Source organism: Nomascus leucogenys, chromosome 18 (genome assembly GCF_006542625.1).
Source record: "Nomascus leucogenys isolate Asia chromosome 18, Asia_NLE_v1, whole genome shotgun sequence".
Lineage (NCBI taxonomy): Eukaryota > Metazoa > Chordata > Mammalia > Primates > Hylobatidae > Nomascus > Nomascus leucogenys.
In genome coordinates, this window is record NC_044398.1 from 100,471,595 (window position 1) to 100,484,696 (window position 13,102).

Consider the following 13,102-nt stretch of genomic DNA (forward strand, 5'->3'; position numbering starts at 1 on the left):
AGGGGGAGGCGGCCTGAAATCTACACCAGCTGGGACAACCACGCCCTACAATGAAAAAGCCAGCCTGGCTGCTGGGCTCTTCTGAACCACTAAGACCTGAAGGGAGGCGGAAGGGGGAGACAAATGCAGTCTTGTAAAACCCAATCAGCTACGTGGTTTTTTCAAGTAGAGGCTTTGCTCTGCTACTGATTCTAAATGGCCTAATGTACTTTCTGAGTCTATAAACTTAATTACAAATCACTCACTAAGCATGTGGCAAGGTCAGTTCAACACTCGTTATCTCTGCTGACTGTACAGATGCAAATTCAGTACCATTGTGGACACAAAGTACAAGATTCTGAAAATATCGCCAAGCGCTTGAAAGCCACCGCAGCAGGGATGGCAGAGAGCTGACATGCAGGCGGAGCCAGGTTCTCGCAACCAAAACAAGGAAATTGGCTCTTGGAAAAAATCGGCCACAAATGGATTGCAGTAATGACATCCTCTTAGCATTTAAATAAAGAGCGGTCTTACTCAGGCATTCTTTGGAACACACGGCTTATCAGAAACTGATTTGTTCAGAATCTGTAAGACACAACTAAAGTGGTTCTGCCACTGGAACTCTGAGCATCTAAACATCAGATCGAGAGAGAGACAGAAATATCTTTAAAATGAACAAACTCTTTGACCTCAAAATACCACTTCTAGGCATCTAAGGGGAAAAAAAGTAAGAAATCAGAAGATTTTAAGGATATTCATCACAGCATTATTTAAATAGTGGAAAAATCGGAAACCATCTTAAGTATTTTACAGCAGGGAAATGGTCAGATAAATGATAGTAAATGACAATGACTAAACACTACAATTGTTAAAAACATGTTTCTGAGAAACTCATGACATGGGAAAATGCTTAAAATATCAAGGGAGAAGACGATGCAAACAGTGTGTGTCGGATGTTCCCAATTTAGTTTAAAAAGTGAACAAATGGGAGCCGCTGTGGCTCAGGCTGGTTGCCCTGGCACTCGGGGAGGCGAGGCTACACGTTCGAGGCCAACCTGGCCAATATTGATTAAAAAAAAAAAAACTTAAAAAAAAAAGTGAACAAATGGCAGGGCAGGATATAGGGCAAAATGCTCACAGTGGTCTTCTCTGGCCGGTGAGCCTACAGCTGATCTTGTCAGAGACAAATGTTAGTTTTGAGTCACCCAGAGCCCTGTGCTGCTGCCTGGGGATTTGTGCCATGGGACAGTCTCCACAATTCCTCTGGGGAGGGCCACAAATCCCACAGTGTGTCCCAAGAGGGCTGGAGGAGGCAGAGTCCCCAGCAGCTGTGGCATGACCAGCCATCTCTCTCAAAACAATTGTTAACAAGTTTTCTGCAAGTTAAGGTTCCACATGGTAGCCGTGGTACAGAGCCCTCTCGCTAGGGTGGAGAGCCTTGTGCTCTACACCACGACTGCCCACCGCCCTGGCTGGGGCCACACAAAGAGGGGAGAAAAGAGTCCCTCAGAAGCCGGCCCCCAACTGTGTCCCACAGAAAGGCAGGGCACGTGGGGCACCTAGGCCGGCAGCAACCACAGCCTCCCTCCACTTTGTGCCGAGAGGCCGCGCACAGTGTGGTCCTGACATTCCACCTGTCCTTGCCCACGTGTGGGGAGGCACCTGGCCCCAGGTCTATTAAACAGCAAGTGAAATCTTCCTCATCTTGGATAAACCCACAACTGTAATTCCACATAAGTGTGTCTGTGTGCACACACGGTACCCCACGTTCTCCCGTAGAATGGAAGGGGCCTGCATGTCAGGTGATGGCTCTAAGGATGTGCTAGATAAAACTGGAGTAGACATGAGCAAGCACAGGCTAAGGAAAGAAAACACACGGGCCTTTAAAAAGAGCAAGGGGCTGGGTGAGGAGAAAGGTGACCCACAGAAGAGCCTGGCTGTCATTAGCTCAGGCAATGGCATCATTTCAGCTGTCGGCTGCCAGCTTTGGCTCTGAGCCCGTAGTTCTGTGGCTTTGGAGGTTAAGACGGAGCTTGTCAGTGGCGCCCAGGAGGTGGTGGTTCTATCCAGAGGAAGAACGCACGGAAGAGTCTCCCCAAGCAGCCCAGCCGAGTGCTCCAATCAAAGCCACGTCCCTGCTCCGCTTGTTTCCCTATAACCAGACGCCCTGAGAGAGCCACTCTCCTACATGGAGACACAGGACGTTCTGAGATGGGTAAAATAGCTGATGAGGAGGAGGAAGCCTGAACAGAAATTTCTGAAAGGGCTAAGAGAGACTTCCCAATACAGCCAAGCCTTTCCCAAAGCCAGGAGGAGGAGAGAGGACTCCGACTCCAGCCACAGGCCCAGGGCAACGTGCTGGGCCCCTGAGCGTCCTGTTCCCTGGCACCCCAGGGCAAGTGCGGCCCAGCTCACCCCAGCTCACAGTCACAGGCTCACATGCAGCTCTCACACAGCAGCAGCCAAGGCCCAGGCAGGAACCGCAGGCAGAGCCTGGGGAACATCTCTGCCCCCTCCCAGGCCCCCATCTGCACTCGCCTAGCTAAAAAGAGCCACTCTCGTCATTAGCAGTGTAAAAAGGACACCTTCCCTCTCAGTTTGGATCTGGCCTGGCACACAGGGTCACTGCTGAGTCATCTGTGACTTGAGGGTAGGGACCAGGGAAGGTGGACACAGTTGAGTCAGAGGCAGGTCTGTGGGCAGCAATGTCTGCCTCTTCCCCAACGGGACTGAGGGCTGCCCTCCAGGGACAACCTGGGCAGGGAGAGAAGGGCCCAGACCTGCCAGGCTACCAGGAGCACTCTCTGCCTGGGGAGTAACTAGGCAAAGGACAAATGCATCTGGCCTGTCTGTGCTGTAGAGCAGGGCAAGGCCACCAAAGCATCAAAGGGAAACGGCCCCAAAACCGGCTCCCTACAGGGGGAAGCCGACCAGCAAGCTGGGGTTGAAGCGCGCTGTTCTCGCCTCCAGTGCAACAGCAACTGGCAAAGTCCACTCTTTATGGGACCAGATGAGCCGGTAGCATGAGAAGGCTGTGAGATTTCTCATGCAGAGATGTAGAAACTCTGAGTGGGCTCTGAGAAATTTTAACCACAACACAAAAGGGGCGTGTGTGATGGTGGTGTCTGCACTCCCTGGTGTGGTCTGCAGGAGACAGAAGCACCCTGGGTCTGCTGATGCCAGGGTTCTCTCAGACCCTACTTCAGCAACTGGGGAGGCGTGGACATTTAAACCTTTTAGGAGGCCCTCAGGCCTCTCTCATCCACACAGAAGTCAGCAGGCCCTCTCTGCTCTGGCTGGATTCTCCAAGACACCTCCTGGCCCCACCTAGGGCTTGGGGCAGGACTCTCTCGTGCAGTGAGCCAGCTCACTTCTGACAGTACCGCTCCCAGCATGCGCTCGGCTTCCAGCCCCAAAGACCAACACCGCTAAGTAGGACAAGGGATCTGGAGCCCTCGATGGCACCCTCCACTCGGCAGCCTGCTCCTGCACCACTCCAACCCCTCTGCTCCTCACCACGCAAATCTGCCTGCCAACACAGCAGGGGCCACAGAAAGCCTGCCACCAGAGCCACCACAGGGATACGCAATGGGCCCAGCCAGGCCTAAGGGCCAATCACAGGGAGACGCAAGAAAGGGAGCACGTGACAGAAGCACAGAGGCTCCCTCCACAGAGAGATGCGGCCCCCCTGCAGGGCTGCAGAGGCTCCCTCCCCGGTGAAGACTTCCAGGACCACAGCGGGAGGGGCATAAAGAGCCAAACACACCCGGTCCCCTCGGCCACAGCAGGACCAGCACACAGTTGGGGCAGGGCGGGCACATGGTTCGGACTGATGCTAGGAGAAGCTGGTGACACCAGGTCTGTCCACTAGTCTGGGCGGGACTGGGCTGACGTGCACGGAGCTGGGTCCCCACGGCAACGAGGGCACACGGAGGCCTCCACGGAGCACAGAGAGCAAGCAAAGCGACCCTGAATTCCTTTGTGTTTGTTACTGGTTTTGTTCTTTGTGTGTTTGGGTGTTTTTTTTCTTCTTTTCTTTTAAATAAAAATGCTGCAAGGTTTCCGCCTCTGCGTTCCCCTTGTGATGGCTGGCAGGTGGTCTGGAAGCGTCCCGGATGGCGGCCAAGCCGCGCTGGGGCAGGTGTCCTGGCAGCGAAGGGCAGCCCAGCCGCAGGCCACGTCACTGCACAGCGGCGTCCGGGTGGCTCTGGTATCGCTGCCTCCAAACCTCCTGGATCTTCCTGCACCACTTGTGTGCGTTCCCGCTGGGGTCCATCAGATAGTACGTCCTGTTAGGCTGCAAAGACAGAAGCCATTTAGTGTTCTCGAGGGAGTCCCACCAAAACCCCCACCCCAACCTGGTGAGCTGCCTGCTATCAGCCATTCCGAGTCCTGGAAGCACATGGGTGTGGTGGTTCTCCACACAAGCAGAAAGCAACTACACAGGCTGATGACCACCCCTCCGCCGTCACCACCAAACTGAAAAACAAGCACAGGGGGTCCCCTGGCCCCTTAGGACTGAGCCACTAGTGTGGGCGTCTGGGATGTGGGAAAGGGCGAGGCGGCTGCCCCGATCCCCGCTGCTCCCTCTGGCCAAGGCCTGTGGCTGCTTCCCACGTGGTGCAAAGCCCTCCCATTACCCCGCACCCAGGGATCCCTGGGAACAGACTCACCGTGTGGACAAAGAAAGTTTTAAAATTCTTGGCCTCTGGTCGAAGTTCTTGTGACCAAGGAATTTCACCTTTCAGGACTTTGTTGACAGGATCCACGTAATATAAATGTGGTCCTTCTGTGAGCAACAACTGTCGTCGTCGTGCAAATAAACCCTGACACCAAAATACAAAAAAAACCAGGCCATGCTTATCAGGCCTCAGAGGCCAGTGCTGATGGCATCTCCTGGAGCCTAGAGGGCTGGGCGGCCCCTCGGAGATGCTCGGGACACAGGGCCACTGCCACCACCTGTGCACTCACCTAGAGGCAGGGTACTTCCTGCCCCACTGAGCCCAGTTTCTAAGGTCGCAGGGGCTGCAGCACAGGCCTCTGCTGCTGAGCTGGCGCAGACAGCCCATCCAGATCAGGCCCATGGCTCCCGTGGCCCCTCTGCTCTGCCTGGGACAGGAGCCTGCTCTCAGCAGCCAGCCTCCACCCACCTGCACCGAGATCCTTGCCTGCGGAGGACATATGGCCAGGAACACAGGCCAGGAGCCTGCGCTTGGAAGTGGCCCTGTGAGCACCTGGAGCTGAATATTTTCTAACCAAGGGTTAAAGCTAACAGTTACTGGTTTGTGTTCCGTCTGATCATACTGAAATTCCTGATCTGACGTTCTACTATAGAAGTAATATGATTTATATTTGAAAAAGGTACAAGATGACCAAACAAATATCTGAGCACATCCACACACTTGCCTGGCTCCACACAGACCACTTGCTAAGTGCTGGATCCGTTTAACCCATAAAATAAAGAACAACCCAGTCGGGCGCGGTGGCTCATGCTTGTAATCCCAGCACTTTGGGAGGCCGAGACAGGTGGATCACGAGGTCAAGAGATCGAGACCATCCTGGCTAACATGGTGAAACCCCGTCTCTACTAAAAATACACAAAAAAATTAGCCAGGCGTAGTGGCCGGCGCCTGTAGTCCCAACTACTCAGGAGGCTGAGGCAGCAGAATGGCGTGAACCCGGGAGGCAGAGCTTGCAGTGAGCCGAGATCGCGCCACTGCACTCCAGCCTGGGCGACAGAGCGAGACTCCGTCTCAAAAAAAAAAATAAAAATAAAAAAATAAAGAACCCTTAAATGGTTTTGAAACACTTCTGAAGAAATATTAGACCACTGGCTAAGATATCAGATGTGGCCTCTTCAACTTGACGGAAACCTCAAAACGGGCAGCCCCAGGCTCCCAGGAGTGTGCGAGGTTGCTTCTGCTCTGCCCTAACCGCCTACGTGTGTGGCTTCACGTGGCTTCTCTCAAGGGGCTTAGGCCTTCCCAAGCTATGAAATCTAGAGATGATGTTTGATGAAAATCAAGAGAGGGAAGGATTCCACGCCATCAAGCTGCCCTCCCCTGAGCTGGAGTCGGGGAAGATGCAGGTGTGCCTGCGGAGCAGCGGGACCACTGACCACTCACCTTCCGCTTATCCACCGGGCCCATCTTTAGTATTAAATTATTTTCTACAAACTGGTGCCTGTGGAAAGAAACAAGAAAGAGATGCTCCCATGAGAATCACAAACAGAAATTCTCCACACTCTTCCTGCCACATGAACCCCCTGTAGCCTCGGCCTGCCCCTCACAGAGCCAGCCTCACTTCGGGATGAGCAGAGAACATTCGCCACATGCAACCCAGCACACACAGCATTGCCATGCAGACAGCCTGAATCCGCATTTGCAACGGAGCCTGCAGATACCAGAAACAGTGCCTGTTGCCCCCTCACTGCCAGTGGCATCCACACAGCAGGGAAAAGGTGGGGGATGACCGTGCCGTAGAAACGAGCAGGTGACACAGGCCACTGCTGCCTTAACAAAGCTGTGGTGAGGCGCAGAACTGCCTCCCGAAAGGTGGCTGCCCGCGGAGTCAACAACTGGATGAGACGATCGCCCTCAAGTTACCTACCCCACAAGCTGGGGCCCCCGATTCAGTGCTCGGGACCCACAGAGTAGTTTATAATCACAAAGCTCTGAAAGACCAAGTTGGACGTAAGAACACCTCCTCTGGTTTTTCCATCATAGTAAAACACTTTTATTCAGAGACGGCAGAAATGCAAAGAGCAAGATTCACATAGAGGCTTTGATTTAATATACATTATTAGCAAGCACACCTCACTTTTGATTCCTAAGAGTTCAAGAGATTTATGTTTTTAGAGACAAAGTCTTGCTCTGTCACTCCTGCGCTCAAGCCATTTTCCCACCTCAGCCTCCCGAATAGCTGGGACCACTGGCATACACCACCATGCCCGGCTTTTTTTCTTTTTTTTACGAGACTGGGTCTTTCTGATGTTGCCCAGGCTGGCCTTGAACTCCTGGGCTCAAGCAATCCTCCTGCCTCAGCCTCCCAAAGTGCTGGGATTACAGACATGAGTCACTACACCTGGCCACGGTATTATTTTATTGATTGAATGATTGAGACAGGGTCTCACTCTGCCACCCAGGCTGGAGTGTGGTGGTGTGATCTCGGCTCACTGCACCCTCTGTCTCCTGGGTTCAAGAGATTCTCCCACCTCAGCCTCCTGAGTAGCTGGAGCTACAGATGTATGCCACCATGCCAGGCTAATTTATTTATTTATTTACTTTTGAGACAGTCTCGCTCTGTCGCCCAGGCTGGAGTGCAGAGGCGCGATCTCAGCTCACTGCAAGCTCCGCCTCCCTGGTTCATGCCATTCTCCTGCCTCAGCCTCCCAAGTAGCTGGGACTACAGGCACCCGCCACCACGCCCAGCTAATTTTTTTTGTATGTTTAGTACAGATGGGGTTTCACCGTGTTAGCCAGGATGGTCTGGATCTCCTGACCTCGTGATCCACCCGCCTCGGCCTCCCAAAGTGCTGGGATTATAGGCGTGAGCCACTGTGCCCGCCAGGCTACTTTTTTTGTATTTTTAGTAGAGACGGGGTTTCACCCTGTTGGCCAGGCTGATCTCGAATTCCTGACCTCAAGTGATCCGCCTGCCTTGGCCTCCCAAAGCATCAGACACTGCGCCCGGCCCCAAGATACTATTTTAATGTCTGCAGTTTACCTCATTTGGTTAAAGCTAACAGTTACTGGTTTGTGTCCTGTCTGATCTTACTGAAATTCCTGTCTGAGGTTCTACTATAGAAATAATATGTGGTTTCCTTGTTTGTTTGTTTGTTTTGAGACAAGAGTCTCGCTCTTTTGCCCAGGCTGGAATGCAGTGGTGCGCCATCTCGGCTCACTGCAACCTCTGCCTCCCGGGTTCAAGTGATTGATTCTCCTGCCTCAGCCTTCTAAGTAGTTGGGACTACAGGTGCGCACCACCACGCCCAGCTAATTTTTTGTATTTTTAGCAGAGACGGGGTTTCACTGTGTTAGCCAGGATGGTCTCCTGACCTTGTGACCCACCCACCTAGGCCTGCCAAAGTGCTGGGATTACAGGCATGAGCCACCACCCCTGGCCAATAATATGTTTTATATTTGAAGAAGGAATAAGATGATCAAATCAATATCCAGCACATCCACATGCCTGCCTGGCTGCACACAAGGCCAACAGCACTTGTAAGAAGACTGGACTGGCCGAGCTGGGGGCACAGCATCCTCCCCCAGGGCTTACCCAGCCCCACCATCTGACCCACCCAGACCTGGGCAGATCAGCACCCAGGCCTGCCCCAAGAGGGAGGACCCAGGGCCTGGCCTCACACACACACCCCACCCTGTGGGTTTGAAGCAAGAGGAGTGTGTGGCATGCGGGCAAGTGCAGCCCTCCTCTCGCACCAGGGACTTCACCAGCAAACACACACAATGTGGGGATTAAAACAAAGAGAAACAGATTAAGGAGGTTCCTGAAAAGGACATACATGTGATGAGGAAGACCCACCACAGCACAGAAAGCACAGAGCACAGAAATGCCTGGAGGGACCACAGAGCCGGCAGAAAGGCACTCTGACAGACAGGCCTGTGACCAGGCAACAGCGCAGAGGAATAACAGGAAAATTCATAATAAATTACACCGGGGCAGGCAGCGTGGGAGGCACAGGGTCCCTTTGAGCCCAGGCTGGTCAGAGCTCTTGCAGGCAGGTGAGGACGGAGAAGGCCCCATGGCCTCTCCCCATCCTCAGCTTTCACCACACGCCAGCAAGTGCCAGAAGAGGTGATGAGATACATGGTTTAAAATATCAACTCGAAGGAGAGAAAAACCAGAAGAACACAGCGGCCTATCCCTGCAACCTATGTGGGAGGCGCCGCCTTCCTGGCTGAGAGCGAGAACCGCAGCCCAGCACTGAGCTGCGGGAGCCATGGCAAGAGGACGAAACCACCTCCACCTAAAAAGCCACCAGGACCACAGCTGGGGCAGGAAAGGACTTCCAGATACAGCCACCATGGGCCGTCACCTGCACCCCACGGCAAATTCACAGTGCCACGAGAGGCATGGAACTCAACAGAAAACTCAGGAAAATGGTACAAACTAAAAATTCCCAGAAGAGGAATTCAGTGACACAAGAAACTCTCAATGGCCCTAAATGAAGAAATTGAGCTGGGCCGCTCCGCCCTGATCATCTGGGCATGCCACAGGCATGGGCGTGCAGCAGTGCTGCTCCCGCTCGGCACCTGCAGCCTGGGGAGGACTCACTGGGGAAGCGATTCGGAAACAGTGCTGAGAAGTAGCCTCGCTTCCAGAAATCCATCCTGAGAAAAAAAAGGCCACAGGCAAGGCTCCCAGAGACACTCCCAGCAGTGTCACCCATGTCAGGGACACTGAAGGCCCAGAGTGGCTCAGCGACAGAACACGCCAGCACCTCGGGGAGGCAGGCAAGGGCCCCACGGACAGGCACCACCCACCCCCGCGCCAGCATCACCTGCGAGAGACAATGAAACGGACAATGCCACTCCCCAGTGGCCCAGGGTGCATGGACAGAGACTGCGGGCAAAGCTCCACTGGCGGCATCTAGAGCAGAGCAGGTGTTCAGCGGATTCACCTGCCAGCTCACAACAGGAAAGAGCTCCTTGCTGTCAGTACTTCCAGGAATCACCTTGATTTTTTTTTTTTTTTTTTTGAGACGGAGTCTCGCTCTGTTGCCTAGTCTGGAGGGCAATGGCACAATCTTGGCCCACTACAACCTCTGCCTCCTGGGTTCAAGCGATTCTCCTGTCTCAGCCTCCTGAGTAGCTGGAATTACAGGTGCCCACCAGTAGGCCCAGCTAATTTTTGGTATTTTTAGTAGAGACGGGGTTTCACCATGTTGGCCAGGCTGGAATCACCTTGACTTTCTACTTCGATTTTTTACTATCTCCTGCAGAAAATCCCCCGCCCTGAGAGCCCTTTCCTCCCTGGGAGGCTGGGCGAGAGCTGAAGACCTGGAGACACGCCTAACTCCTCGCCATGCACACGGGGCTTTCCGGAGGTGCCTCACTCTCATACACCGCCATCCTGGCTCCCTCAAAACAGGCGACACCTCTCCCCACCTCCGCACAGAGGAGGATGCAGGGCAATCCACAAGGGGTGACCACAGAAAACCCCCTTTCCTGATGCCACAGCGCGGGTTCTTGCCACCTCCTCCACCCTCCCTCACCCAGACCCCAAAAAGAGCATTGTCAAGGATCCAAACCCAAAGCCACTGGCAAAGCACCTGCCACGCCCAGGAGAGCCCCAGAAAGGAGCCAGAGCCCCGCTGGAGGCTTTTCCAACACCTTGGGAGGGCTCTCCAGGCTCAGCTTCACTGCCAGTAAGGGAGGGAGCCAGTGGCAATGGCCGACGGGCCCCAGGTTTCCTCTCCCACCTTCCAGTCCCACGGCCCCTCACACTCTTTACCTCTGTGGAAGACCCCAAAGAGCTTTCAGATCAACTGATACGTACTACGCAGGAAATTAAAACTGAGACATTTTCAAATATTTAATTCGTTAAAAAACAATAAAGCCATTATTATTAACATACCTTACTTTTATTTTTAAAATAACTACTTTCCAAAACAAAAATAATGAATGAGGAGAGTGTGCCACTCTGTGCGCTGCGCAGGCCTCTCCTGTTCGGCTGATAAGGAGAGTACAGGGTCCCCAAATCCACCTGCGCCCATACTCTGCTGAGATCTGTGTTCAGGTGGAAGGACACGGCAAACACCCAGCCTCACTCAGATAAACAGCTAGAAAAGGGAGGAGTATACTCAGCCTTTTTAGAGATTGGTGTCACTTCCTGGCCTTTTGGCTAAGAATAAGTGTAGATATTTGTGGATATTCTTCTTGGATACTACACTGCAATTCAGAAAGTGGTGGCTGCTTAAAGCTTAGTTGCAATGTGAAATCTGATTCATAACAATAAATTTTCATACACCGTAACCCTAAAAACCATCAATCTACCCTTCACTAGTGGTTCTTCTATCCTCGTGTGATTTTATAGGTCATACATTGGGGCTGAATTATGTAAAGCTTCCAAATGTTGACAAATTTCATTCTACGGTTTCAACAGATCAATTCATGGATATCACTATGTATCAAACGACTTTTGGCCTCTAATCCCAGCACTTTGGGAGGCTGAGGCAGGTGAATCACTTGAGGTCAGGAGTTTGAGACCAGCCTGACCAATATGGTGAAACCACGTCTCTACTAAAAATACAAAAATCAGCCAGGTGTGGTGGCGCACGCCTGTAATCCCAGCTCCTCAGGAGGCTGAAGCAGGAGAAATACTTGAACCTGGGAGGTGGAGGTTGTAGTGAGCCGAGCTTGTGCCACTGCACTCCAACCTGGGCGACAGAATGAGACTCCGTTTCAATAACAGAAAAAAAAAAAAAAAAAAAAGACTTTTGGCCTGGTGCAGTAGCTCACGCCTGTAATCCCACCACTTTGGGAAGTCAAAGCGGGAAGAATGCTTCCGCCGAGCAGTTCGAGACCAGCCTGGGTAACACAGTGAGATCTTGTCTCTATTTCTTTTTAAAAAATAATATAAACAAACAAAAAAACAGCTAAAAAAAGTCTTTTATTGGGAAGGTATCAAGCTCACAGTAATGAATAAAGTTTTCCAAAATTCCAATTTTCACTTGAAGGTTTCAATTTTATCATTGATATAAATATGGGCAGTTGTATTCCTTAAAGTAACAAGCTCATTCCAATCATTTTCAAGAAAAATATTGGCCAAATAGCTAAGTCTGCATAACGGCAGTTTGCCCGTCATTCAGACGCTCCACGAGGACAGCAGGCCCACAGTCACAAGTGTGTCTCCCTGAGGCAGCTGCACACTCGTGTTTGCGGCAGAACTGAGTGCCTTTCTGCATACTTCCCACTTCATCCCACAAAGTATTCATAACATTCATCATTTTTAACAAACGCTCAGAAGCGAAACTGGTTTCTTTCCTCTCTCTCTTCCTGTGGGTGAGTGCTGTGAGGATATGATTATTGCCCTGGCACTGCTTGGTGCCATGGCCTCAAGTCATAGTGAAACCGTCTTCACTAAAAATACAAAAATGAGCCAGGCACGGTGGCATACACCTGTAATCCCAGCTACCTGGGAGGCTGAGGCAGGAGAACTGCTTGAGCCCAGGAGGTGGAGGTTGCATCGAGCAGAGATCACTCCACTGCACTCCAGCCTGGGCGACAGAGGGAGACTCCGTCTCAAAAAAAAAGAACATCGTCCGTGATGAGAAGCCGGGGGACACAGGCCAAGCGGCAGGTCCAGGCTGTCTGCAGACTCATCCACTGTGAGGCAAAAGCACAACTCAGCAGCAGACATGTCAACTCCCTCTTCGTGCCTGCAGTCGTATCTTGAATCCAGCAAGTTTCGACTGCGTTGTGGACTGTGGCAGCACAGGATGACCCAGCCTGAGGCTGTGCTGCAGCCGGAGACTTTGTCTCTCAGCTACTGCGTGGCCTCTCCAGCCTTTACAATGCAGTTTCTAAGAGCTTCAGTGACTCTTTATTGTTTGAAAAGCTGTTAACAAACAACAGTGGATTTTAAAGAGCTCATCATATATATTTTTAAAATGTTCCTTCTAAGTGTAAACTATTCCATGTAAATTAAAAAATTCCTTTTACCTTTTTTTTTTCTTTTTTTTCAATTTTGAGACAGGGTCTCACTCTGTCACCCAGGCTGGGGAGCAGTGGCAAGATCTCTGCTCACTGCAGCTTCGACTTCCAAGGCTCAGGTAATCCTCGTAGCTACCTCAACCTCCCCAAGCGGCTAGGACTACAGGTGTGCAGCACCATGCCTGGTTGATTTTTGTATTTTTTGTAGAGACAGGGTTTCACTATGTTGCCCAGGCTGCTCTCCAATTCCTGGCTCAAGTGATCCACCACCTTGGCCTCCAAAGTGCTGGGGTAACAGGTGTGATCCTGAACTTACCGTATTCTCATGTAAGCACAAGGAAAACTTCAGGATTTCAAAATAATGATTCAGTGGATGATAAAATTACAGAGGCTATAGCAGGTATAAATGAAGAGCTAGTAAGAGCTCAGTAGAAATACTGAAAATTTAT

At 51.9% G+C, this 13,102-nt stretch overlaps 1 protein-coding gene across 4 annotated transcripts in view; it reads right to left on the reverse strand.

The window, feature by feature from the left end:
* Positions 1–1,084: 1,084 nt before the first annotated feature.
* LOC100593010 (3-phosphoinositide-dependent protein kinase 1) overlaps positions 1,085–13,102 on the reverse strand; it is a 71,800-nt gene continuing 59,782 nt past the window's right edge. For 2 of the 4 annotated variants that reach the window (XM_030798912.1, XM_030798913.1), the window contains 3 exons: positions 6,105–6,162; positions 4,653–4,805; positions 3,950–4,276 (listed from right to left, as the gene is read on the reverse strand). In XM_030798912.1, the coding sequence (XP_030654772.1) occupies positions 4,160–4,276; positions 4,653–4,805; positions 6,105–6,162 (328 nt within the window). In that variant the 3' untranslated portion in view covers positions 3,950–4,159. Of the gene's footprint in view, positions 1,452–3,703; positions 3,913–3,949; positions 4,277–4,652; positions 4,806–6,104; positions 6,163–13,102 lie in introns of those variants that run through there. The other 2 variants (XM_030798915.1, XM_030798914.1) reach the window with 2 other exon arrangements.